The 25,817-nt window shown below is 36.3% G+C and overlaps 7 protein-coding genes across 10 annotated transcripts; 2 read left to right on the forward strand and 5 right to left on the reverse strand.

Annotated features, from left to right (window-relative positions):
* Positions 1–647: 647 nt before the first annotated feature.
* LOC111789826 (40S ribosomal protein S23) lies at positions 648–2,386 on the reverse strand. The gene is made up of 4 exons (XM_023670528.1): positions 2,309–2,386; positions 1,720–1,875; positions 1,057–1,183; positions 648–980 (listed from the first exon to the last, which is right to left on the reverse strand). Exons 1-4 carry the CDS (start codon positions 2,311–2,313, stop codon positions 840–842), a joined length of 429 nt encoding a protein of 142 aa, XP_023526296.1. The 5' UTR covers positions 2,314–2,386; the 3' UTR covers positions 648–839.
* Positions 2,387–3,373: 987 nt separating this feature from the next.
* LOC111791585 (NAC domain-containing protein 96-like) lies at positions 3,374–4,447 on the reverse strand. Its single transcript, XM_023672976.1, has one exon. The coding sequence runs from the start codon at positions 4,445–4,447 to the stop codon at positions 3,374–3,376; it is 1,074 nt and encodes a 357-aa protein (XP_023528744.1).
* Positions 4,448–5,944: 1,497 nt separating this feature from the next.
* On the reverse strand, positions 5,945–10,054 carry LOC111791587 (interactor of constitutive active ROPs 2, chloroplastic-like). The gene is made up of 4 exons (XM_023672977.1): positions 9,826–10,054; positions 8,722–8,816; positions 7,923–8,109; positions 5,945–7,819 (listed from the first exon to the last, which is right to left on the reverse strand). The coding sequence occupies exons 2-4, from the start codon at positions 8,739–8,741 to the stop codon at positions 6,176–6,178; spliced, it is 1,851 nt and encodes a 616-aa protein (XP_023528745.1). The 5' UTR covers positions 8,742–8,816; positions 9,826–10,054; the 3' UTR covers positions 5,945–6,175.
* A 1,085-nt stretch (positions 10,055–11,139) lies between these two features.
* Positions 11,140–15,319, reverse strand: LOC111789999 (ribonuclease P protein subunit p29). The gene is made up of 9 exons (XM_023670755.1): positions 15,094–15,319; positions 14,170–14,437; positions 14,000–14,076; positions 13,393–13,643; positions 12,804–12,872; positions 12,653–12,711; positions 12,272–12,373; positions 11,982–12,138; positions 11,140–11,464 (listed from the first exon to the last, which is right to left on the reverse strand). The coding sequence occupies exons 2-8, from the start codon at positions 14,408–14,410 to the stop codon at positions 12,029–12,031; spliced, it is 909 nt and encodes a 302-aa protein (XP_023526523.1). The 5' UTR covers positions 14,411–14,437; positions 15,094–15,319; the 3' UTR covers positions 11,140–11,464; positions 11,982–12,028.
* A 1,059-nt stretch (positions 15,320–16,378) lies between these two features.
* Positions 16,379–18,167, reverse strand: LOC111791032 (probable beta-1,4-xylosyltransferase IRX9). Of its 2 annotated transcripts, none has more exons than XM_023672210.1 (3): positions 17,353–18,167; positions 17,040–17,271; positions 16,379–16,958 (listed from the first exon to the last, which is right to left on the reverse strand). In XM_023672210.1, exons 1-3 carry the CDS (start codon positions 17,973–17,975, stop codon positions 16,776–16,778), a joined length of 1,038 nt encoding a protein of 345 aa, XP_023527978.1. In that variant the 5' UTR covers positions 17,976–18,167; the 3' UTR covers positions 16,379–16,775. The 2 variants fall into 2 exon arrangements, with proteins under 2 accessions (XP_023527978.1, XP_023527977.1); XM_023672209.1 differs by having other exon boundaries at positions 16,379–16,961; positions 17,353–18,165.
* Positions 18,168–18,655: 488 nt separating this feature from the next.
* On the forward strand, positions 18,656–22,084 carry LOC111790004 (pentatricopeptide repeat-containing protein At3g53360, mitochondrial). Of its 3 annotated transcripts, none has more exons than XM_023670759.1 (3): positions 18,656–18,844; positions 19,041–19,096; positions 19,215–22,084. In XM_023670759.1, exon 3 carries the CDS (start codon positions 19,538–19,540, stop codon positions 22,013–22,015), a length of 2,478 nt encoding a protein of 825 aa, XP_023526527.1. In that variant the 5' UTR covers positions 18,656–18,844; positions 19,041–19,096; positions 19,215–19,537; the 3' UTR covers positions 22,016–22,084. The 3 variants fall into 3 exon arrangements, with proteins under 3 accessions (XP_023526527.1, XP_023526529.1, XP_023526528.1); XM_023670761.1 differs by having other exon boundaries at positions 19,296–22,084; XM_023670760.1 differs by having other exon boundaries at positions 18,656–19,096; positions 19,225–22,084.
* A 352-nt stretch (positions 22,085–22,436) lies between these two features.
* LOC111789832 lies at positions 22,437–25,466 on the forward strand. Its single transcript, XM_023670535.1, has 4 exons — positions 22,437–23,115; positions 24,219–24,652; positions 24,812–25,067; positions 25,164–25,466. Exons 1-4 carry the CDS (start codon positions 22,446–22,448, stop codon positions 25,307–25,309), a joined length of 1,506 nt encoding a protein of 501 aa, XP_023526303.1. The 5' UTR covers positions 22,437–22,445; the 3' UTR covers positions 25,310–25,466.
* The last annotated feature ends 351 nt before the right edge of the window (positions 25,467–25,817 follow it).

Genomic DNA, 25,817 nt, shown 5'->3' on the forward strand with positions numbered 1-25,817 from the left:
CACAAACTTTTAATTTGAACGACTCCCTAGACTTTTGAATATTTGAAAATACAAAAACCATATATAAATATTATTCCAATCAAACAGTACTCAACTTTACCGTTAAACTTGGCCTCTATACAAAATATAATATATATATATATATATATTATAGTTTTCAATTTTCGTAGCTAAAAGGAATTGGGTTAGTATTTAAATTTAATAATTCTTATTGTTTATTTGTAGTTTAACAATGAATAAATAATTGATAGTTCAAGTATTTGATACATTTAAAGTATTTATTATTTGAGAGGATAATTATAACGATCTCAAAAGCGTAGAAGTTAGTTCAATTTTACGATTATAAACCTCATTGCATCCAACTTTATGTTGCAAGCAACAAGGCAAGATCGTTCACCAACCCATATATATTTTTTGGAGCCAACTCAAGCATAGCACAAAGAATAAGACACCAACTTGACCCCAAAGATCAAACATAAGAACATTGTATTTGTTGTCAAAACAGCTCAATCAAAATCTCCCCTTGATCCAATCTAAATCTGTCAAAATAATCAAAATCTACCTAGAAGAGTTACTTCACTAGCTTGGGAATCAAACTACCAACATGAACACCAATTATCATGTTGGGAATCAAAGTAGCCTGACAATGCAGAATGAATTCAATTAAAGCTCGACATGGGTGTTGATATATTAATATTTCAGAGCAAAATGGAAGGAATTCTAAAAAGCCAAACGATGTCAAAAATCAGACTGCAAGTAGGGAGCCAATAACTACATAATAGTCCATAACAACGAATAATCAAGATCTGAAATAAGCTGACAAGCTCTACCAAGCAAACTTAAGACCTAGGCTTCTCCTTCTTCTCCTTGAAAAGAGCAAGGAGAGACACCCCAGAGACCTTCACAACCTTGAATCGAACACCAGGAATATCTCCGACCGCATGTCCTTTACGTCCAAATCCAGCAATCAACACTTCATCCTGCAATCACAGTTGTCATATCAGTTTCAAAGCTTCCCATCTCTTTTTTTAAGGGGGAGAGAGGGTGCAGACTTACATTTTCTTCTATATAATTCAGGCACCCATCGTTGGGTACGAATGCAGCAATCTTTTTCCCGTTCTTGATGAGTTGGACCCTGGCACATTTTCTAATGGCAGAATTGGGCTGCTTAGCCTCAATACCTCTGAAATCAGATTACCATTGCTCATTTAGGTACCAAACATTTAAAAATAGCAAAGCAAAACTCAAAGAGCAGTTTACATAACAATATACATTACGTATGAATGAACTGACCAATATTTAGAGTGAAGAGAATAAATGGAAGGAAAAAAAAAGGTCAGTGAGTCTCAGAGAGAACCAGCAGAAAACATCAATCGGGACACTACATCTAAGAACTCAATAACATCTGATGTTACTACCAAGATTAAAATCAAGTTGGGTGACAGTCACTTGTCGTGTTGGGTCGTCGAATCGACTATGATAAATAAAATACATCTAACTATCAAATGGGAGAAATAGGAGCTCCCAACATCAAAATCAATCAGGTGACTCTGACTGAAGTGCTTGGATAGAATCTATTATGACAAAATCACACAATAAAACTAATGTAAGGAATGAGAAAGGGCAACTTAGATGAAATGCATTATATTTTCCGAGTATGCTCGCAACTCCCTTTTGAAAAAATTCTGAAGATAACAAAAAGTATGCTTGAGATCTTACATCTTTTCCAACACAATGCCCTTGGCATGAGAAGACCCAGCAAATGGCTTCTTCCATTCATTGCCAAGGTGAGACTTCTTATAAGATTTGTCAGCCCACCTTTGCCTTCTACGGTGGGACTTCAGCTTGCGCCCAGCTCCCATACCTCGTGTCTTCCTGTTGGATTCATCAATCGATCAAAACCAGGTCCAAAACCACAACCCGCGCTTCGACAGGAGTTTTCCAAATGGCTATAGATTTTACTCGCCATTACAGAATTCTTAACTCATTCAAATACTTGCGCGTCAAAAAAAAATCTACTAGTAATTGCAAATCAGATGAAATTCTAACAAGTATCCATTATAACTAAAAGTGCAAAAACTCCTAAGAATCATTCACTCCTTCGACCATATTCATACAAGATAGGTTAAACATCCAAAAATAATCCAACTCATTGTAACAAAAATCAATTCTAGTCCCATACTCCATGTATTCATACTAAAAACGGATGTGATTGTAGGAAAAAAAAACGACAGTAAAGAAAGTAAATCATTTTCAAAGCCGATCCAAGCAAGTAGAAATCACAAAACGATCAAATGAACTATCTTACCCCATGTTTGCAGAGACAACTGGTTCTTCGACTGTAGATGGAGGAGCAGCACCAAAACCCTAACTAAGCTTCAAGGATAAACCGGAAACGAATAAACGATAATATATGGAGAAACTGGGCCGGATGGGTTGAAATTTCGGCCCACCATTTTGGGCTAATTTCTATCGTTTTGAGCCCAAACAATGCATCAAAATTATTTTATAAACATTTTTTTAGGAGTTTTCAAAAATTCCAAACTAAAATTTAGTTTATAAGCTTCCACTCATTTAAATTCAAATTTATTATTAATTTTTAAAAATTATTTTCTTTATTATATACGCATATATTTATTTTAGTTTTATTTAATTTCATAATTATCTTCTCCAACAACTTTTTTTTAAAAAAAATTTTTTTAACTATTTTGAAAATGAATCAATATCAACAATAAATTTTAAATAAATATATTTAACTAATATTTTATTTTTATTTAAAATAAAATTTGAATAAACGACCTTAAAAAAATTTATAATTGAATTAGATTAGATTCATCTTTTAATAAGAGTCGTCCANATTTAATTTCATAATTATCTTCTCCAACAACTTTTTTTTAAAAAAAATTTTTTTAACTATTTTGAAAATGAATCAATATCAACAATAAATTTTAAATAAATATATTTAACTAATATTTTATTTTTATTTAAAATAAAATTTGAATAAACCACCTAAAAAATTTATAATTGAATTAGATTAGATTGGAGAGTCATCCATTAGTAAGAAAAAGCCATTATAAAATTATATATATATATATATATATATATATATATATATATATATATATAATTTTAATGTTGCCTATTACAACCCTATAAGCATTTGTAATAAAACAAGAAATTTTTTACAAGTTAGATGCTAAATTGAAATTTCGAGCCTAACAAATTAAATCGCATGTAGATGCATTGGCTCGAGATCGATGGGATTAATAGATTTGATATTCGTCACAAAACATCGCTCAAATTTAATGAAAAAAAAATGTAACTTATTTATTTGATTTCCATAGTTCTTTTCCCTACCAAAGTAAATGTTTTTTTACCATGGAAGTGGTAAATCATCAAGTAATGAGAGGTCGTCGTCCATGCAAGAGAAGTCGATATCTTCCAATGGATCGTCAAGTTCTTCAAAAAATTGTTCATTGATTTCAAACATTTGTTCTTCATTTGAATCTTCGGCTTGTGCATGTATTTTAATGCTCTCGGTTGATATGGGATTCATAAGTTCTCTAAGAGATTGTTCGTCGATTTGAAACGTTTCTTCTTCGGGGTTTGCAATAGCTTGCTCATGTACTTGAATGGTCTCGGTTGATATGAGATTCATAAGCTCTCCATGAAAGTGTTCGTTGATTTGAAACGTTTCTTCTTCAGGGTTTGCAATAGCTTGCTCATGTACTTGAATGGTCTCGGTTGATATGGGATTCATAAGCTCTCCAAGAAATTGTTTGTTGATTTTAAACGTTTCTTCTCCAGGGTTTGCAATAGCTTGCTCATGTACTTGAATGGTCTCGGTTGATATCGGCGCCTGATCTTCCCTTCTATGGTACAAAATCTTCTGTCGAATCTTACAAAAAACGAAACGATCATGTACATTCCCGTTCAGTACGAGATCAGGATTAATAGTATACTCATGCATGATCCACGAACAATTCTCGTTACTTTTCCCAACCTTAGGATTCTGGTAATGAAAACGTTTTAAAGTCCCAAGTAGAATATGATTATCATCGGAAGAGAATATTTTAACAGCATCACTCTCTCCACTCCAAGTTCCACCATGGGAGCCAACCTTTCTGATGACTCGAGATTTTTTCTTCTTCAACTGTGTGAAAACGTGGAGGTATTGATCGTCGATCCCTCCGAAATTTTGCCATAACACCGAAGGTTCCTCGCTGTAAAGGTCGACGACGGGGAGCACGTATGGAGTGTCGTTTCCGACGATTTTATGGTGGAGATAGAATTGGAAGAGTTCTTGATCGGTGGGACAGAAGACATAACCCAATGGAAGTTGGTTTAATGCTGCAGTGGCCATGATGCGAGGGAGGAGCTGAAGGCGGAAATTAGGAAGAAATCCACAGTTGTAATGAATGGAACTCTGTAAGTCTGAATAATCCATTTATTTATATGGGAAAAAGGCCGAGATTTTTTCGACATTATTACACAAATTTGATTTACTTTGAAGATATATTTTAAATCCAATTAGAATTTAAATAAATATTTTTTTTATTAAATTAAATTATTATAACATTTTTAAGTTTAATTTAATTTTTATTCATAAATAAATATATTGTGAATGAAAGGCCTTGAATTTTAGGGTTTAAAATTTATTTAGTAATTATATCTCGTAATTCTATCTCTATCTTTATCGTGTAATAATACATTAAAAATAATTATGATATATGATACATTAAAATGTTTTTTAATAATTAGACTCCAATAAAAATAAAATAATTAATATTATTTAATTATCTAAAATTGAGTAGTTATAATAAAATTAGATATAAATCAACCCTATTTTTATGCAACATCAAAGTTCAAATATCCTGCAACAGACCAACCTATTTATCGTTATTAAACTGGCCACTAAACATATAAAAAATATTCGTGTTAGACGAACACGACTCTCCAGTGTTAAAATGTCTAGCCCAATAGGGTTAAATCCATCCATGGTATAAGTAATTATATTTATGATTTAGGATTTTATGAATAAATTTAGGAAAATGATTTAAGTATTTTAGGAGAAAGGTTGAGAAATGTTAGGGAGAGATTGACTAGTATACCCTCCATCCTACTTAGTTCATCATCCAAAAAAAATCTCGAGCAATACAAAGGAGTAGTTTCTACCAAGTTTTTGTAAATCTCTTTCTACGTAATACGAAGGAGTAGTTTCTACGCAGTGTTTTGTAAATCTCTTTCTACATAGTGTTTTGTAAATCTCTTCTCGATTGGTCTTAATAAAGTGTGCGAGTGTTTCTCACGTAGAGTTGTGTTCAACATCCACAATGGTATAATATTGTACACTTTGAGCATAAGCTCTCATGGCTTTGTTTTGGGTTTCCCCAAAAGGTCTTACATAAGCTCTCATGGTTTTGCTTTGGGTTTCCCCAAAATGCCTCACCTCCCCTCGAATAGAGTACGCCTCTTCATAATTGAGGCTCGAAAAGGCCTCAAAGCAAAGTCATGAGAGCTTATGCTCAAAGTAGACAATATCATATCATTGTGAAGAGTCGTATTCGTCTAACATGGTATCAAAGTCATGCCCTAAACTCAACCATGCTAATAGATTGGCAAATTCTCAAATGTCGAACAAAGTATTGTGAGCCTTGAATGCATAGTCAAAAAGTGACTAGAGAAGACTTCAAAGGGGTCGAGCCTCGATTAAGGGGAGACATACTTTGTTCGAGGGGAGGTGTTGGATGAAAGTGTCTCACATCGGTTAATTTAGAGAATGGTATGATGCCTTTTGTGAAAGTTCAAAGCAAAACCATGAAAGTTTATGCTCAAAATGGACAATATCATATCATTGTGTAGAGTCGTGTTCGTCTAACAACGTGTATATTCATTAATTATTTTTCAATATAATTTCAAGAAAATGACAGAAAACAAAGAAAACTTGGAAAAAAAAACTCCAACCAAATTCTATTACCGTCCTAAAACAAACGAACCAGTTTAAAAGATGTAAGGGATTGAAATGTAAAATTATACATTGCCCATTTGCCACTGCATACAATACTACATATTAGCATAGTCTTCGAACATGAAACAAAGCAAAGGGCAATGGGAAAGTACAAGGAAGAACAGAAGACATCATAAACCATTCAATTCATACAGTATTATAGTTAATTCAGTAACCAGTTTTCTTCTGCTCTTTCTTCCACAAAACTCCTATCTTCTTCAACACATTTCCATTCTTCTTCTTTGGCGACGCCTCAAGATCTTCCGAGTATGGTGACCCCATAGGGTAATTGTTCTCCAAACAAACTAGTTTATCAACAATCTTCCCATTGTTCCCAGTTGAGAGTATTGCAGCAGCTGCCTCAGCTGCCTTCCTCCACTGCTCTGCTTGCACTTTCAACCTCCTCAGCTCAGCTTCCATTTCAGAGCTTGCAGCCTGTGCAGCATCCAACTGCTCGGCCACTCGTACCGCTCTTCGACTACTTTTATCTGCCTCTTCTGTTGCGTGCTCAAGTTTCATCAGCGCCTCCTTCTCTGCAGCTTTGGTTGTTTCTGCTATACTAACCGCTTCCTCATTGATCTTCTCAATTTCCTTCTTGAGTGCATCATTTTCCTCTGTTGTACCCTGCAGCTGTGTTTCCTTTTCCAAGAGCCTGTTCTTCAGCTCCACCATATCAGCCTCTAACCTTTGTAGTTCCATTGCTAGTTCGGACTCCCTGTCGACTGGTATCATTTTGCTTATCTCTGAGTTGAGAATCTTGTTCTCCTCCACAGTGCTACACAATTGAGTTTCTTTTTCCTTAAGGTCTACTCTCAGTTGTTCTAAGTTCGCCCTGGTCTCCTTAAGTTCTGCATCCAATTCTGCCTCTTTTAGACATGACTCTACTTTCATTTGTTCCACAAGTTCGTGAGCAATTCTAATTTGCAATGTTGAACGAACATATTCCTCCTCGAATCTTGCCTCAGCTGCCTCCAATGCAGATTTTGACTTATCTGCTTCTAATCTCATAGCGGTTAGCTCAGTTTTTACCTCATCAATTTCATCATTTCCATCGTTTTCCTCAGCAGCTTTTGCATTGACGTCAGGATCTAAATCATTGTCTTCAGAATCTAACAAACCTTTCTGAATCTTCTTGCCGATTTGTTCCTCCAATGATTGAATCTGAGCTTTTGATTGCTCCAACTCTAATGACAGAGAGTTGTAAGCGTCAATGGCTTTAATTCCATCCGATTGCAGCTTTTCCACAGCTGCCTTGGCTGTTTCAAATTGATTATGATTTTTCCTTACAACTTCAAGAGCTTGAGCTTCAGATTCTTTACAGTAACTAAGCTCATCTTTCAGTTTTTCAACTAGGGAGAGAGTCTCTGATAGCTGTGTTCTTAAACAATCTATCTCAGTTTGTGCAGACTCAGCAAGCTTACTCTGGGTTGCTTCGGATTCAGACGCCATCTCCAACTGGACCTTGAGCCTCTGAACTTCATTCATGGCAGAGGCCAATGAAGCAGCATCAATTGAATGTTGCTTTTGAATGGCCTCAAGTTCAGACTGCCATGCTCGATCACGATCTTGAGAAATTTTGTGCAATTCTTGAACACGATCTTCCTCCGAAGTGGAGAGTTCGAACACCTGCTGTTGGGATTCTTCAAGCTTGGCAGACATATCTGATAGTTGTTTTTTTGCTTCTTCTGCCTCTTGTCGGGCCTGTCTTTTGTCTGATTCAGATGCGCTCAGTTGGTCACTTGTTTTGTTGAGTTCCTCCTGGAGTTGAGAAAACTGTGATTCCAATTCAGCCATTTTGCTAGGCCCTTTACTCTGAAATGAGAAAAAAAAAAGAAAAATCCTAATATCAACAAATCAAATTGATATGGTATAATCTAGAACCTCTATCATTGGTCATAAAATGTAAAACAAGTACCTCAGTGGCCAGAGATCGTGGTGACTTGCGGTCAGTCACCACCCTAGGACTCCTCTCTCTCGGTGACTTGCTAGCAGCAAGTGGAGAAGTGGAAACGGAATCAGGATGTGAGCTTGGAGTTTTAAGTTGACGAGCGGTTCTAGGCGTCCTGGGGGATTTTCTTTGAGGTACTTCTGAGGAGCCAACTCTGCAGTCCAATTTAAACAACTTTTAATATCTGCCCATAACATAACGTTTCTACTTAGCTATAGCACTAGGTGCCAATGAACCAAAAGTGACTTTCATCCTGAGAGAGGATAGCGGATAAACACACAAATCAATGAGGATAAGCTACCATGCATATTCTGTGTTCAGCGTAGCTTCACTTGTAATTAAGAACATATCAATCTCTGATCAGTCTTCACTATTGAGTTGAATCTCTGATAATAATTTAAATTATATATTATCACTTCAATCATGATCCTAAATGTTAAACTATACATATCTTTAGACCCCACCTATAAGGAGAGGTCAAATTCCACACTTTTTTCTCGAGTAACGTGAATTTTTATCTGCAAATCAGACCCAACTCGCAACTAGATCATGTAATTTACCTCATCTAAAACCTTGCATGATTGCATCATGGACAGTATTACTTCTTTAAGTAAAACATAAACATTTCAGATTACAGTTAAAAACAATCAGAAATCAAGAATGAAAAGTGGGAAGCCAAAAGATAAAGAACAAAAGAAATCCGTTCGATTAAGCGGCCAGAGGGTGCAAACAGCTATGCAATTCAAAAACTAAACGATAGCCTTACTTTGCTTTGGGTGTCTGCATGCTTGTGTGTTTCCCTTAGAAAAATAATCAAGCAGATAAAATAATTGAGTTATAGAGTCTTCTGACCCACAGTACCTGAAAGAGCCGAGAGAATCTTGCGTGAGAAAAAGAACAGAAAAGGGAAGCCAATATATGTTTGTACAAAAATTATTTACAAAGGATAGCAGCCTCACTACCAGAGATCAACATCAGTACCAAACTTAACAAAAAAGACAACACACAATGCAATCCCTTCAAAGAAACTCCAAAAAACTAACCCCACTACAACCAACAAAAGCCAAATCCATTTCAATTTAGCCTTTTTTCAAATATGAAAGTAAATGGAAAATTGTAAGAAAGAGAACCCTATATTTATCATTAGGCAAAAAACATGTTTCGGACTTTTAACATTTCCCTTTTCCCTTTTGCCCCTCCTTTTTGCCCTACAGTGACCTCTGTTTGAAACGCACTACTCTGGCCCAAGGGCCCCTGAAATTCATTCAAACGAATTATTACATGAAATTCCGTATTTAAGGTGTATTCCGCCGGGTTTTTCAGAGAAAAATTAGCTTCCATTTGAGTATTTTAATTCCAGATACACTCAGAAATGGAAAAAGTATGAAGTTAAGCAAACTATAAAGCAATGTATTCAATGGTGGATCATAAAAAGCACTAACAAGTAGATTAAAGAAACAAACACAACCGAGGAAGAAGCAAAACAAATATTAATGGAGAATGGTGAAGAAGGGCTTTCAGAGTCGGCCCAGTTGGGTAAATAAACTGAACTCACAGATCTGAGAGTATAAAGTATTCAACATAAAAACAAACAGTAAGCAGAATCACAACACCAAACTCGCCATAGAAGACGAAGAGACTTCCAGAAAGAAGCAAAACCTCAACAGTTTCGCATCGTAAAAATCAAAACCATCCGGACAACGCGACGATTGCTTCCAAAACGCTTAACATTACGCGAAATCAAAGCGCACGTCAAAAGAAAACAGATCTTTCAGCAAGTAGAACAGAAATGGCGCATATATTGGCTATTATTCTCAAACAAACAGCATTTGGCGAAGCGGAAGGAGGCAGTAAAACAGAGTGTTGTTACCCGAAAATGGAAATCTGCTGATGCAGCTGACGCTGGTGTTGATTTTCCTTATCAAATTCGCTTGAAATTACAGAAACCCTAGCTTTTTGAGTTGAGGCTGTAAAGGAATGGTGAAATGGAGGTGCTAGTTCTTCATCATCTTCTTCAACTGGTTTTGTGCTCAGTTCCCGAGTTCTCTTTCCATTTCTCACTCTTCAAAAGTCTGTTATGTTATGTCAGTGGGAGGGAGCGAGTGAAGAAGAAAAGCAACGTAAAATCAGTAGTACGATACATTTCTTTATTCAGTGGCCATTTTTTTGGGCCACGCTCCTCATGCTTCACGCGCTTCTTCACCCTCCAATCACGTTTTTTCTCCAAATTTTTTTTATGGAAAATAATCTAAATTGATTGCTTTATAAATTTTAATTTAAAGTTTAGATACTATAATTATATAATATCCAAAGTTTAAAAGTATCCATCGAATATTAAATTTAAATCAATTTTGAGTTTATTGTCTAATTTTTTTAAAAAATTAATATGTATTTAATAAGTTTCTCGACCTTCAAAATGTATAATAAATTATTGAATTTTTTAATAATTTTTTAATTTGATGTTAGAGGAATCACCAAATTTATAAACATCGAAGTTTATCAAGAAGGTGGTGGTCCAAATGACGTGTTTTATATCTAATAAATTTGTGAATTTCAAAAAATATAATAATAAATAAAATAAAATAAAATTGAGAACTTTTTTTTAATAATTATTAGACGTGGACTCAAATTAATTTCATTGTAACATTATCCTTCTATGTTTTCATTTTTGAAAGCTTAGTTATAAAATGATTTTTTTAGTATTTAATTTCAATTATATTTATTGAGTTTTAAATTATAAATTAATTTAAATAATAATGAGGAGATTATTTTATCCGTTTTTTTTAATGTGACCATAAGTGGGAGGCATTGATGTTGGCCACAATGACCCAAATGTTACATTCCTATGAGCTTGTGCTCTGAGTCATCATTGCATCAGCATCAACATTCATCTTGATTCTAAGCCAAGCAACCATTTCCTAAAATCATTTCTCTTTCTTTCTTTTTTTTTTTTTTAAATTTTCGCAATAAATAAAATAAAATATGATTTGTAATCACTTCTAAACCAAATATAATTTTGAAACCGAATTTAAAAAACAATAAATATAATTTTTAAATAAATAATAAAGTTTAGGAGTATTCTTTTTATAGATTATAGTAATTAATATAATATTATCATGATTAATTTTTTGAAAATGAATATAATTCGGTGGTAGTTTTTATATATATTATTTTCTTAGAGCTAGAAAGTTCAAATTCCAATAAATAAAGCAAATAATCAATATAAAAATATTACAAGTTTTATTGCGTTGTGAAACAACTTGGTTAGTGCCGCACATGGGAGTAGGTGTGGGGCGGCCGTACCGGCGGAGGAACCGTGGGAGAGAGAGAGAGCGACACGGTGGACCTGAGAAGGCGCGTACGGCGGAACCACCGTAACTCGGCGGCCATCTTGTTGCAGAGAGGAAAGGCTTGTGCCATATTGTGGTCGGTGTCAATTAATGTTTGTCTCGACATGAAACAAACCCCTTCTCGTTGTCTGCTTCTTGCTGCATAATGGACCACCACCTCTACAATTTAATTAAACTATAAATTTATATTTGAATATTTAAATTTTAAAAAGAATTAAATATATTTATAAACTTCCAAACGCTATAATATATTTTTTAATTTTAAAAAATCAACCCTTTTAAATTTATGCTTAGAATCTCCTAAAATTTAAAATATCACATGGCTAAATTTGTAATTTTGAAGATCTAGAGACCAAATTTATAAGATGATGACAAAATTCAAGAACTCGTTATTAAACAAGCTTAAATTAACTCGTTTCTGTATAAACTCATATCACAATTTCAATAATCTAATTGTTGAAAATCCCACCTTGGCTAACTTAGAGAATGACCGTGGGTTTATAAACAAAGAATACTCTCTCTATTGGTATGAAGCCTTTTGAGGAAGCCCAAAGCAAAGTCATAAAAGCTTATACTCAAAGTGGACAATATCATACCATTACGGAGAGTCGTGTTCGTCTAACACTAACTACCCAAAAAAAAAAACCCTTTAATGGCTTAAATAGCAAAGAATTACCTGTACACTGTAAATATTACTGTATAATTGAAGATCATTGACTGAAATCAATTTTTAGATGGCAAACTGGGGATTCTTGAACTGAGTTTATCTCCGAGTAAGGTAATTTTCCAGCAATCCCATTGGAAAATAAACACAGAAGACTTCTTTGGCACAACTGCAAGATCAAAACCACAAAATAAAGAAACATTCAAGGTCATTTGTTAGAAAAACTTGGCCAAATTCATAGAACTTAATTGGTTTTGATCACAGAAAATGCAACAGATTCAAGATTCATAAGTAGGAGTTACCTCGAAACTTATCATCTTTAGTCACAATTCCAAATGTTTCTGCAGTTTCGCGAATCATGATGCCGCTTATTCCAGTAAAAGCGGGTATTTTACACTCAACAACTGCAGTGGATATCATCAAATCATAAAATAGCCAATATGAGACAGAGAAACGCTAGTATGAAACCTCATGCTCTTATTACAGAACCATTTTAATTGTTCTTGTCTACAAAATTCTCTAATTGTTCTTGTTTTGCTTCTTTCTGTAGCCTTCTAGTTGGTTGGGTCTTGTTTTTTGTGCTTTCTTCCATGGTATGAAAATTGGTTTATTTGATGAACAAGGAATTTATATAAATATGATGTGAATGCAAACAATTCAATAGGAGAAAAGAATGGTTTTACCTAGGATCATGGCACCATGAAGATCTGCGACGAGAAGATTTCGAGCTAATGTATCTGGCCTGCAAGATTTGAAACTCTGATCACCCAATGACATAGATAACTATCACTAATACAGGCAAAACATTGATGTAACAAAAAGTAAAAATCTAACCCAACATGGCACAGCCGTTGTTTCATGTAGCTTTTCCACATATCGTGCATTGGCCAAAAGATTTCAAACCTGAAATAGAAAGCGCAATAATTTATGGTCAAACATAAATGATAGTGACAGCAAAAGAAAGCCCATTTCAATGGGATGCTTATGAAGAACAAACTTAGAACTCTATTGATTCTAATTCCCTTTTGATGAATAACCTTCTTAATCCTGTTTTGATGGATGACCATCAACAAATAGATTCTAATTCTAATTTCAGGAGAAATAGACACTTTCATCAGCCTTTTTCCAAACAAAATAATCCATTGTCAAACATAAATGATCGTGGCAGCCGAAGAAAACTCATTTCAATGGATGCTTATGAAGAACAAGTGTAACATTCAGTAGAGTGCAACAAACATGAGTTTACTCAATAACCATCCAAATTTCATTTTGGATGGATATCGATCAACTACTAAATTCTAATTCTAATTTCAGGATAAACAGACATATTCAGCATCATTTTCTTATTCAATCCTATATGGGATAAAATGGGGCGAGGAGATGGTGATGAGAGCTCTAAACCAAGGATTAAAATGGAACTCACTTATGGAAATCAGAAGGCAGATCAAATGTTCCACACTTTTTATGTTGCTTCATGGACATATGCCTTTTGGATCGTTTTGAATTGCTCTGCAAAGCTCTCTTACGAGAGCCAATCATTCCAGCACGTTTGGGAACAAAGTTATCAAGAAGGATCCAAGCATCAACTTTCAATTCTCTTGACCGCTTAATGTAACCGCTAGTTCTTAGCTCGTGACAAATCTTATCAACCACTCTTCCTCTATCACTTGAAACCTACAGAAGACGTGAGATTCAGTATGAGTTTTATTAGTTCTCGTTTGATAAACGGTTTCCTTTTATAGTTTAATGTTTTAAAAATGATGCTTATTTCCTCACAATTTTTAGTGCATTTTTTCATCTTTTTCATACCACGTTTAATTTCTTAACTAAATCTCAAAAACAAATTTTTAAAGACTACCTTTTTCAGTTTTCAAAATTTTGCTAAGATATTGAAATTGCTTTTAAAAAGCTGGATGCAGACATACAAACGTGTGGATGAAATAACATTTATAAGCTTAATTTTTAAGAAACAGAAAACCAAGTTATAAATGTTGAAAGGCCCTTTTAAGTTTCCAGTGATGCCAACTTACATCCATATTTGTAGACATCAAATTTTCATTCACAGCAGCTGAGAGGGTGAAATATATAGGGTCGCTTTCATTCACATCTGCACATGAAAGAAATCAACTAATAAGCAAACTAAAACATACTGCCTTCCCAGCGAACGAAAATATTAAAACCATAGTTACGACGAGGGGACCTTTATTTGAGGGTTTCCCTTCAGACGGCAAAAGAATTGAAGAATCATAATGATTTCCCGAAACAACAGTTGAAGAGGAGTCGTTCAAAGTAGCTTTTCCCTTGAATTCTTTCTTTAATTTCTCTGTAGAACCGGTCTTCTTCTGTTGTTGAAGAAGTTCGACTTTCGCAGCAGCACACCTCCGCTCCAATGCCTCCAAAGCGTGTTTCCTTAAATCTTGAGAAGCTACATTGCCCGCCATTGGAAATGGGCAGTTGATTAACCCTTCCTGAAACAATATATGATTTTTTAATACATAGAACTCGAAAAAACATGCAAAGAAAACAAAGGTAGAGGTCCATGAACACTACTTTGATTGATAATTGTGTTGACAGAAAAATCATGATCTAGAGACACGCCAATTTTCCGTAGAGACCAAAGCGTTATACAGATTATCAAAGCCTCAATTGACTAACATATGCAACAAATCAAAAGGCAGAGGGTAGCACATGGCAGTTCAAAATTGCCGCGGGGCTGTTTCTATAGTGGCTATTCGGCCATTGTTTTTACATAAAAAAAATCATAACAGCTACTCCATTCTTTCGAAATTGGTCGAATTTGAAAGGATCTAGAATTTAGGCATGTAAGAAAATAATGGAATCAGATTGCCTCCCAGTAATTTCTTCTATATTACTCAGTTTCTTCTTTATTCAAGCAAACACAACGGCACCCAATCAACCTGCTTTTTNTTTTTTTTTTTTTTTTTTTTTTTTTTTTTTTTTTTTTTTTTTTTTTTTTTTTTTTTTTTTTTTTTTTTTGCTATTTCATCTATTTTCATTTAAACTGATTGAACTTTCAGTGATGAAGAACTTAAACAAAAACTCTTGATTTTCTTCTCAGTATGTGTATGTACAAAATAACATAACATGCCCAGATAAAACAGACCTTGGAGTCGGAAAAGATGAGACTGCAGCGTGCTGCGACAGCCGCTGAGACGATGTCCAGCAGGATCGGCGAGCAGCGAGCGGCGCGGTGAGAGAGGTGCAGTGGCGGACTCTGGGAGGGAGGGGCTGTAACGTGAAATAGGCTTGTTCGAACCGGTAAAATAAATAAATTGATGAGAAGGAGAGGAGGGGCGGTGGCGATTCGACGGTGGCGGGAGTGTGAAAATAGGGTTTAGAGAAATAAATAATAGAAATGGCTAAATTATTAAAAATATAAAAATATAAAAATATTCGAAATTTCAAAATAATCTCGATTTAACCAATTATTATTATTACTATTTTGCTATTAAATTTAGATGGATATTTTGTTTAAAAAATTTAAAAAATTTTGTTCCATAATAAAATGATAGATTATATTGTAACGAATTATATTGATATTGCTATATATATATATGTGTGGATATGGACTAGTTTATTTAATTGATATAGATAGTAAACGATTATTTATAGTAAAAACTTGATAAATAAATATATGATAAATATTTATATAAATAGACCGTTAATTCGGATAAAGCTTATATAATAAATTGAACTATATATAAATTTTTAGTAGTATTTTGAATATATATCTTTTGTTTTGTATACTGTGTATATATTTGAAGTTATCCATATAAATCTTTAACCAATATTCACCCATATTCTTTTTTAGCTAGATTGAATGAGTGTTGTGGGATCCTTGCTATCAAATTTGAAGCAATCTTCCTTTAAGCCATGGTTCACCTTGAGACAGACGGAATACCACTTCAACCTGGCCAGAGATGCGCGGATGTAGCAACTATTGCTTAGCAGGAGGAGTAAGTGGCGTTCTTTCTCGAGCTCCATTATTATCCATGACTCTACAACCTAGATTTAGCTCTCGTCGATTTAGTGAGGGACATGTAATTCGGTAGAATTGGTGAACTAGTTTGGCTTTCGTTGTCCCATACGGATGATCTAGGTCCTCCATTGCTACGCCTAACCGACTTGTTTGACTGTATTCTCGCAAGGCTCTTGCAATCATCATCTAGAATCGAGCTCTTTCTATTAAGTTATGCTTCATGATCACTGTTGACCGTTTTCAAACTCAATAAATTTCTCCTCCATATTTGAAGTCTTAACGTTCTCTTATTCTATCCCTACGTAATCATAATCATAAAGCATAGAAATCATTTTCCATTAATGCTAATTAAGTTATGCTAAAATTAAATTCAGAAACTTATTTATTTTAGAGATTTTTAAATAGTTGATAATCCAAATTTGTATTTCATCATTTCTGAAATTATCACCGTTTTCAGAGTATCCCAAAATTAAATTCAGAGTACAGAGTCAACTGCCAGCCCACTGGGCTAACAGTAAACTAATTTGTTCTTTAAATGGGCCCACGTACACAATGGGCCAGAGTACAGTGCCAACTACCAACCCACTGGGCTAACAGGTTAACCAATTTGTGCTTTAAACGGGCCCACTGTACGTGGGCCTACCTGCCCCATTCCGAAACGGTTCTAAACCCGAAGTCCTCTCTAAATAGAAATAGAAGAGATTAACAATTACAATTAAAAAAGAAAAATGAATAAAAAATCGGGAATATCAAGACCGTTGGATGGGTGAATGTACCCTCCTACAGATTACTTTTGGGTTTGTTTATCAAGTTCCTTGCTGTGACGGAGTCTGGGTGACCTCCTGTACAGGTGGCAACTGCTGAATGGGCGGAGGAGTTTTAGTGAAGGAACGAAGGTTCCACAACATGATCTTTGAGCAATCTCCCGAAGGAATGCCGGTAAGTTTAGCTTCATCTTCAAGTACTACTTGTTTCACGAAATTAACAGACTTCTGATGAAAATTAATAAAAATCATTAGGAGTAATTACTATAAATAATTACAAACAAAATCATAGAAATTTAAACATACCTGAGAAGTGTCTTGGACAGAGGAAGTTCGACCCCATCTCTCGGGGTCCCAAAGAATGGAGCTATTGAAGGCAAAACTGGAGATATGGATTTGGGGCTTAGGGTTTTGAATTTGGTTGCCCATTTTCTTCAAATGCCATCCGATTACTTGAGAAGAATCACAAACAGGCCCTTCGATTACTACCTTTTTCTTGTTTGCGGTCACCACCGCCATTGGCCATGTCCCGAACACTCTGAATTCAACGCCAATTTTGAATTCGAATAAGCAAATGATTATAGAGAAAGAGAGAGAGAGAGAGAAGGAGAAATCGTACTCGATTTCTCGGAGTTCATCGAAGAATCGAAGATCGTAAAAGTTGGAAAGTCCGGCGAAATGAACGATTCCGCTAAGGCGATGATGTTCGATGTGCTTCAAAGCGACGTTCCTTTGATGATTCATCTCCGCCTCTGAATCCGTGAAATTCTCCTTGAAAACCAAATGTCTGTACATAATCCCTGTTTTCCTCATTATCTCCGCCAAATTACTCGATTCACTCTTCGCCTCCACCACAATCCACAGCAATGGCTGACCTATTAGCCTAATCGTATTCGCCAATCGCCTCAGCCCTACTTCTCTCAACCTATCCCTACTGCTCGTCGGCGTCACGATTATGATCTGCCTTCTCGGCTCCATTTCCGGTTCCTCTTTCCGATTCTTCTCCTCTGTTTTCCTCGCCGGCGGTGGTTCCGCGAGCACGTTCCGGCTGAAATTCGAAGTTCTCTGAGCGGAAATCGGAGGAGGAAGGAGTTCGGTTCTATTGGAGGGGGCGGAGGAGATGGAGGATTTGGCGGAGGGAGCGAAGCCGGTGAAAAAGCCCATGATGAAGCAGAGGGAGAAGTGGAGGATGGCTTTCTTGCAGAGCTGAGCTCTCTTCTTAGGTCTTTCAGTAGATCCCATTTTGGAGAGATGTTATGGTGGAAGGAAGTTGGGAGAGGGAATTTAAGATGAAATCTCATTGTGTTTTTGCATGGAGGAGGAGGCGGAGGAGACGGAGGAGGAGGAGATGGTTTGATTTAGCGGTTTCTTGAAGTCAAAGGAAGAAGGAAATAAGGGTGTTTCTTTGTGCACCAAATTGTTGGGTGGGATGGAACCCATCAACTAATATAATTAACGTTAGGATCAAAGCCATTTTCTTCACGGTGGTTGCAAATTTCTAGATTATATATATACTCATATTAATCAAAACATTATAACAAAATAAAAATAAAAATATGTTGAAATATCGTTTTAGTCCCTACACCTTTTAAATATTACATTTTTTTTTAATTTTATTTTAGTTATTAAATTTTAATTGTTTTATTTCAGTCTTCAAATCTATAAAATATTTATTTTAATCCATAAAATTTTAAAATAGGGTCATTTTAGGTTTTTGTTAAGTTATTTTTCTATTTAATTTTTTTTTTCAATGTTTATCTTTAATTTTATGTATTATTTGATTTTTTAGGAGATAAATTGTATTCTTATGATATGTTTTTATAGATAAAAATAAAAATTTTATATTAAATAAAAAAAGTTAAAGATTAAATTTTATAATTTAATTTATTTATAATTAATCTTATTTCCCGCTATAATTGTATCAAAGATTACGAAACTACCCATACGGCCGTACCACAGGTCAAAAGTAAGCACCATGCCGTCCAGTTCGAATCAAAGACGAGGAAAATGAACGAAGCTCAGACCTCTAATGGAGTTTCCCTCTTCTGCAGAGTTTTAATTCCTTTACCCTTTCTTCCGCTCGTTTGCAGTTCGAAACCGCAAGGATTTAGGTATTTCCCTCCACCGAGGACGTTGTTCTTCCATTTGTTTGGAAGTCCCGGCTTTTCTTCTTCTTCTGCTGCTGCTCCAGAAATTGTCTTTGGATAATGTCTCTGTTTCTAAATTTCAATTTATTGGACATTTTTTTCGCCTGAATATCGGCATGACCGATGAATTTTTTCATTTGTTCGGTTGTGCGGCTTGAAGTCTATCTGTTATCATGGAATGATATGGCGACGGGAACTCCAAAATCTCCTATTGAGGTACGCTTTTTGGACTCTGAATATTGTTTTTGCATTTGGGATTCAAAGGAATTTTCGTAGTGTGTGAATATTTGTGATGGTTCTGTATTTTTATCGATATTGCAATGTTGTACGCAAGGTGTTTGAAGAATGTCCGCTTAGAGATATAGCTTGCATGTTTCGACGGGAACGGTGACACTCTAATATAGTTGGTTTTCAGAACTGGAGCTGTACACATTTGGCGCACAAGGTATTTTCTAATGTGGAACCGGTAAGTTCTGGTTTGACTTCCCAGATTTGAATGGCTGATCTAGGCACTGCCTCATCTGTTCAATTTCTTCCACCCCATTTGTTTCTGGTTATTTCCTATGCCATCAGTCTCTAAGTCGTACAGGAGATAGTAGTTTAGATCAAACATGGTTGAAATCTCCATGTGGAAGTTGACTCTTGCAGTTGCAGGGGATGGATAGATTGAAAAGCTGTGAAGTTTTCTCTCTCTTTATTTATGCACCATTCATTTGTGAATCTCATGCTGTTCACTGCAGAATGGCTTTTATAAGAACCTTACATTCTATATATTTTGTAACTTATTCATCAGAAGCTATTGTTTTCTTCAACCCTTGTAGTCCAGCTAACTCAATAAAGAACTTCAAACCTCAACTGCATTTAGCACTCTCCCATATTCGACTCAATTCCCAGATTGCCTTTTCTCCCAGCCCTGTTGCTGAACATTCTTATGATGATAATATAATCTCTCTCTGCAAGAAAAAATTACACAGAGAAGCTCTTCAAGCATTTGATATTTTTCAAAAGTGTTCAAATTCTCCATTGAACTCTATCACTTATACCCATTTAATCCACGCTTGCTCTTCTCTAAGATCCCTAGAACATGGCAGGAAAATACATTGTCATATGTCGACATTCAACTACCAGCCTGATTTGATTCTTCAGAACCATATTCTTAATATGTATGGGAAGTGTGGGTCTTTGAAGGAAGCAAGAAATATCTTTGATGCAATGCCCCTGAAGAATGCGGTATCTTGGACCTCCATGATATCTGGATACTCACATTATGGTCAAGATGATAATGCCATTACATTGTATGTTCAAATGTTACGATCAGGACATATTCCTGATCACTTTACCTTTGGAAGTGTAGTAAAATCTTGCTCAGGACTTGATGATCTTATGTTAGCAAGGCAACTACATGCCCATGTTCTAAAGTCAGAATTTGGCGGTAACCCAATTGCACAGAATGCTCTAATCTCTATGTATACCAAGTTCAGCCAAATTGCTGATGCAACAAATGTCTTCTCTCATATTATTACAAAGAATCTAATTTCCTGGGGCTCAATGATTGCTGGGTTTTCCCAGCTTGGTTATGAGATTGAAGCTTTATGCCATTTTAGGGAAATGCTTTCCCAGCCTATCTATCAGCCAAATGAGTTTGTCTTTGGTAGTGCCTTCAGTGCTTGTAGCAATCTTTCAGAACCAAATTGTGGACGCCAGATACATGGCTTGTGTATAAAATTTGGGTTAGGAAGGGATCGTTTTGCTGGATGCTCCCTTTGTGACATGTATGCAAAGTGTGGATTTTTAGGATCTGCCAGAACAGTATTTTGTCAAATTGAAAAGCCTGATTTAGTAGCCTGGAATGCTATCATTGCAGGATTTGCTAGTGTTGGTGATGCAAAGGAATCCTTGTCATTCTTTTCTCAGATGAGGCATACAGGACTTGCTTCAAATGATGTCACTGTCCTCTCTTTACTTTGTGCTTGTTCAGAGCCTATGATGCTTAATCAGGGAATGCAGGTTCACTCCTACATTGTCAAGACCGGGTTCGATTTAGAGGTTCCTGTATGCAACGGTTTGCTTAGCATGTATTCAAAATGCTCAGATTTGAATGATTCACTTAAAATATTTGAAGATATAGGAAATAAAGCTGATGTCGTTTCATGGAACACCATGCTTACTGTGTGTCGCCTGCAGAACCAAGCTGGAGAGGTTTTAAGATTAATGAAGCTAATGCTTGCTTCTCGCATTAAGTCTGACCGTGTTACTTTAACTAATGTGTTGGTGTCATCTGGACAAATAGCATCATATGAAGTGGGAAGTCAAGTTCACTGCTTTATCATGAAATCAGGACAGAATCTTGATACTTCTGTTTCGAATGCGTTAATCAATATGTATATGAAGTGTGGATCCCTTGGATGTGCTCAAAAGATGTTTGATTCGATTGACGATCCCGATGTCATTTCGTGGAGTAGCTTGATTGTTGGATATGCTCAGGCTGGATGCGGTGAAGAAGCTTTCAAGCTGTTCAGAACCATGAGAGGCCTTGGCATTAGGCCAAATGAAATTACATTTCTAGGAATCCTTACTGCTTGTTGTCATATTGGAATGGTAGAAGAAGGTTTGAGGTTATATAGGACAATGCAAGAGCAAGATGGCATTTCACCAACCAAAGAACACTATTCGTGTATCGTCGACTTACTCGCCCGTGCTGGATGCTTGGATGCAGCAGAGGACTTCATCAAGAAAATGCCTTTCGAACCCGACATCGTCGTCTGGATGACTCTGTTGGCAGCATGTAAACTCCACGGTAATCTTGAGGTTGGCAAAAGAGCTGCAGAGAATGTATTAAAAAATGATCCATCGAACTCCGCTGCGCTCGTAATGCTCTGCAACATCCATGCTTCTTCGGGCCGTTGGAAAGACTTCGCTCGAATAAGGAGATCAATGAGACGGATGGATGTGAGCAAAGTTCCAGGTCAGAGCTGGATTGAGATCAAGGATAGAGTTCATGTGTTTTTTGCAGAGGATAGCTTGCATCCAGAGAGAGGTAGAATATACACAATGCTAGAGGAGTTGATGTTGCAAGTTTTAGATGATAGTTGTGATCCATTACAGATGGAGTATTGTTTGGGTTACAAAATATGATTAGTTATTCAAGTAGTTTTTTTAGATGTACATTGCTTCTCGCAATAGGAATGGGTATTTATTCTTTTGACTAAATTATCTTTTGTTTTTATATATTTATGTAAGATAAGTCTTAGAAACATTAATAATGTGGGCCGTAGCTCAGGGTTCAAACTCGTCACACTCAATTCAGGCCCAAATAATGTGGGCCGTATGAGAGCCCAGCCCATTAGCTCAGGGTTCAAACTCGTCACGCTCAATTCAGGCCCAAATAATGTGGGCCGTAGGAGTTAGGCCAGCCCATTAGCTCAGGGTTCAAACTTCACACTCAATTCAGGCCCAAATAATGTGGGCCGTAGGAGTTAGCCCAGCCCATAACCCGGGTTCTAAAATTTGAAAAAGGTCGATCTGTAGTTTCCTATCGTAGAGACGACAATTTAAAGCGGGAAGCATGTCAATGTGTCTACTGAAAACTTCTTCCAAATCAGTACGATCAAAGTGTCACGGTGGTAGTCACCATCGCACGGCGGATATCCACCGCACCAACAACTCATTTCATCGATACCATCTTCTCCTTCTCTCTTCAAGATTGTTGTTCTGCTTTTTCTTTTCGATTTCCATGTGGCAGGTTCTTCTGGCCGCGGCGGTGGCAGGATCCACTGGACTGGTCGCGAAGCACGTTTTCGGCGCCGGTGTAAACCCTAATGAGACTTTAATTGCAGAAGAATTGAAGAAATGTGATGAGAGTTGCGTAGATCGGGAGGAATCTGATGGCATTGTGAAGTTCGAGGGTTCGATCGACACGGAATTTGGGTCCCCTATGGTCTCGAATGGACTGAATGAGTCTGAACGTGAGGGGATTTTCAGGTTTTCTAGTTCGGATTCTCGTGGAGCGACGAGCTCTCGACTTGGATCGAAGAATTTAAGGAAGAAAACTAGGAGTCGGTGCCGTGGAGCGGCAAAACAAGGTAAGGGTAAAAATGTCGAAGTGGAAAATTGTGCTGCTAGAGAAATGGCGACGGAGCCAAAAAAGAGTTCGGGAAGGTTTTCTGTACTTTTGAAAAAGAGGAGAATTACTAAGAACTTAGGTGCTTCCAAGAGTGAATCCTGCTCTTCCAAAGGTAAGCTTATGCGATCATTTGAATATAAATCCTTTTATTTCTGTTTGGTTTCTCGGAAAGAACAGTGCCGACAGAACCATTTCAAGTTTCAACTGCTAATGATCCTTACGGTGATCCTTCTTTTGTTTCAAACGATACTAGAATACGGAATGTGCAGCTTTCTGGACTGCACATCCTGATTATATTACGTTCAAAATGACAGAAATCGTGGACTGATTACTGAGTTATATATGGTTAAATAAGTGGGTTATCTTCGTTTTGAGCGATCTTTACTGTTGTAGATATGTAGAAATATTATTTCAGTTAGTTTCTTGAATTGCACATCCTGAGTATGCTCGTTTCTGATCTTCAATTTAACTTGGTTTAAAAAGAACTTTTTGTTTGTTGTTTGTAGAGCTAATTCGGTGAAAACAAGGAGGGATGTCTTTTTGTTGCATTCTTTATACGTTGGAGTTCTAGTTGCATGGTGTGGGTTGGGGAGTCAACAGTTACTTAGATTTGATAAAAGTTATGCAACCTTTGTTCTTGCAAAGTATTCTTTTTGGTTTTTTCTTCTTTTCTTTCATAGTTAGGGCGTGGGGCCCCACTGTTTTGTTGATGATCCGTTTCTTCAATCTTTGAATGCCTAACCCACCCCACTATTTATCAGGAGGCTTAGCCCACCCACGCAGCTCCAAAAGGCCAAGAATCACAAGTTAATTAAATTTTCAGTTTGGGCTTGAACCTAGGACTCAGAACATTCAAATCCTAAGCCCTCTTGAGTCTGTAATTAAGAAAGGAACTTGCAGCCTTTGTTTTTTTGTTTTTTTGGGGTCTAAAAACTACAACCTTTTGGGTTCATTTAGCATTTAACTTCAATTTCTTGTAGAAAAGTCTTGCATCACTGTGCCTAATTTGGTATTTAAATTTGAAATAGCTACCAAATCTTATGCATGGTAAACATGAACTGTGTTCATTCACCACCAAACATTTGCATATATAGCTAGCGGTGTTTGCTGTTTCTAGTTTGTTAGTTTAACAAGATTTCCTCCTTAATTCTTGTTGCTTCTATGAATCAGTCATCTTAAGCTACTATTCATGTGTGGCTTTTATGTTCTTTTCAGATGGCTCTCTATTTCATTGGGGAATTGGTGTTGGAATCATGTACATGATGTCGGTAGGAAAAACAGAAATAAATAGGCTGAATGTAACTGTGGACGAGACTGCAAAAGTTGTTCGAGAATTAAAATCAGAACTTTACAGGAGAAAATATTCACGTCATGTGCAGGCAGGCAAAGCTAGAGAAAACTTGCAGCCAGTTCATCCTGAAATTGACAGGTCTAGCGCAGAGTTGAGGCGTCTTAACGAGGTGAGAAATTACACACTGTCTATGTTCGATGATGGGGAATGTGGAAGCAGTGTTCTTACTGAAGAACCAGATCCAGAGATAAATGAAATGGATGAATTGGAAGCAGAACTCGCAACTGAATTTGAAAAACTGCCATGGTGTTCATCTGAAGACACTTGCCAAGCCGGAGCTTTAACGGAACTGGAAAAGGTGATAGTCTTTAAGCCTTGAATGGGGCATACCCTTTCAGTTCTACTGCATTAATTTTTCAATCAAATCTTGATGAATGTGATAGTAGGACGAGTTTCGACTAAAGCAAAATATCCAATCTATATCTTATGCTAACTTGATTGAATTGGGATTTTCCAGACCAAGGTTTCAGCTATTGAATTACATGTTCCAGAGAACCCAAGATCTGATGCTTATCCATCGCACGGTGTAGTACCAGCGGAATTGGATCAGAAACTGTGCCATGTGCTTATTGAACAGCAGGAGAATCAAATTGTGGAGTTGGAATCCGAACTCCATGTCGCCCAATCCAAGCTAAATGAGAAAGAAGCTGAACTCCAAGCCTTGAAGGACTGTGTCAAACGCCTCACTGAATTCTCTCTAACAACAGTTTCTGGCAAGTTCTTGTATTATAGTATTGATTGCAATAATTGCTCACCTCGACTGCTTTGCAAATTGAATAATCTCTCTAACACGTAGTGTTGAATCCCAGATGATGAAGCTGAAGCTCACACTGAGAAGAAGCAGAGCTGCAGCTCATGGGAGCAATCTAACCAAATGGGCTGTGAGCCAATGAGATCAGTAGTAGTTGGGATGAAAAGACCCGTTGAATCTGAAACCTGGGATTGCAATGTATGATGATAGGATTATAGAATAGTTGCAATAAATAGTTAGAAAGCTGCCAGATCTTAACTTACATCAAATTGTAGATCTCCCACAAAACTGCATGTGATAGTTGAATATATTATGTAATATTATACTTAGCACATGATAATTGGAGCTGAACTTCTCTGAATGATTCCCTGATGATTTTGTTAGCCCCATCAGAGTGGAAGGCAGCAATATTAGTTGACCTTTTGTCTTCTTGTCTGCTGGATGAAATTACTTGTTACTCCAAACATCCACCCATTCTCAAAGATGATATTGGTATGTCGCTTTGTCGAGGTTGAAGGTGGTGGAGACGGTGACATGCTGTGCTGGACTTTGTTTCTCCCGTGTACCTTCTTACTCTATGCAAGGAAGAACTTCATCTTCATGTACAAAAGGTACGTTGTTTTTGTGTTAAAAGATGTCTATTGTCGGCATTATTAATTATTCTAGAAAATTTGTTCTTATATTATTGATATTGTCCTCTGGTTATTTATAT

The sequence above is a fragment of the Cucurbita pepo genome, chromosome LG03, assembly GCF_002806865.2.
Source record: "Cucurbita pepo subsp. pepo cultivar mu-cu-16 chromosome LG03, ASM280686v2, whole genome shotgun sequence".
NCBI classification, from domain to species: domain Eukaryota; kingdom Viridiplantae; phylum Streptophyta; class Magnoliopsida; order Cucurbitales; family Cucurbitaceae; genus Cucurbita; species Cucurbita pepo.

What these genes read in the sequence shown, in the direction of transcription:
- LOC111789826 (XM_023670528.1), bottom strand. An exon ending in GGCATTGTGTTGGAAAAGAT is followed by an intron (nt 1,184 to 1,719) that starts GTAAGATCTCAA and finishes ATCTGATTTCAG; the next exon opens with AGGTATTGAGGCTAAGCAGC. An exon ending in TGAATTATATAGAAGAAAAT is followed by an intron (nt 981 to 1,056) that starts GTAAGTCTGCAC and finishes CTGTGATTGCAG; the next exon opens with GATGAAGTGTTGATTGCTGG.
- LOC111791585 (XM_023672976.1), bottom strand. Translation starts at nt 4,447, where the DNA reads ATGGATTATTCAGACTTACAGAGTTCCATTCATTACAACTGTGGATTT.
- LOC111791587 (XM_023672977.1), bottom strand. Translation starts at nt 8,741, where the DNA reads ATGCAGACACCCAAAGCAAA. An exon ending in ATGCAGACACCCAAAGCAAA is followed by an intron (nt 8,110 to 8,721) that starts GTAAGGCTATCG and finishes ATTGGACTGCAG; the next exon opens with AGTTGGCTCCTCAGAAGTAC. An exon ending in CACGATCTCTGGCCACTGAG is followed by an intron (nt 7,820 to 7,922) that starts GTACTTGTTTTA and finishes TTCTCATTTCAG; the next exon opens with AGTAAAGGGCCTAGCAAAAT.
- LOC111789999 (XM_023670755.1), bottom strand. Translation starts at nt 14,410, where the DNA reads ATGGCGGGCAATGTAGCTTCTCAAGATTTAAGGAAACACGCTTTGGAG. An exon ending in CTGCCTTCTGATTTCCATAA is followed by an intron (nt 12,873 to 13,392) that starts GTGAGTTCCATT and finishes TTTCTATTTCAG; the next exon opens with GTTTGAAATCTTTTGGCCAA. An exon ending in TAAAGATGATAAGTTTCGAG is followed by an intron (nt 12,139 to 12,271) that starts GTAACTCCTACT and finishes TTGATCTTGCAG; the next exon opens with TTGTGCCAAAGAAGTCTTCT.
- LOC111791032 (XM_023672209.1), bottom strand. Translation starts at nt 17,975, where the DNA reads ATGGGATCTACTGAAAGACCTAAGAAGAGAGCTCAGCTCTGCAAGAAA. An exon ending in GATGAACTCCGAGAAATCGA is followed by an intron (nt 17,272 to 17,352) that starts GTACGATTTCTC and finishes CGTTGAATTCAG; the next exon opens with AGTGTTCGGGACATGGCCAA. An exon ending in CTGTCCAAGACACTTCTCAG is followed by an intron (nt 16,962 to 17,039) that starts GTATGTTTAAAT and finishes AATTTTCATCAG; the next exon opens with AAGTCTGTTAATTTCGTGAA.
- LOC111790004 (XM_023670760.1), top strand. Translation starts at nt 19,538, where the DNA reads ATGGATAGATTGAAAAGCTGTGAAGTTTTCTCTCTCTTTATTTATGCA.
- LOC111789832 (XM_023670535.1), top strand. Translation starts at nt 22,446, where the DNA reads ATGTCAATGTGTCTACTGAAAACTTCTTCCAAATCAGTACGATCAAAG. An exon ending in TGAATCCTGCTCTTCCAAAG is followed by an intron (nt 23,116 to 24,218) that starts GTAAGCTTATGC and finishes TGTTCTTTTCAG; the next exon opens with ATGGCTCTCTATTTCATTGG. An exon ending in CTCTCTAACAACAGTTTCTG is followed by an intron (nt 25,068 to 25,163) that starts GCAAGTTCTTGT and finishes GTTGAATCCCAG; the next exon opens with ATGATGAAGCTGAAGCTCAC.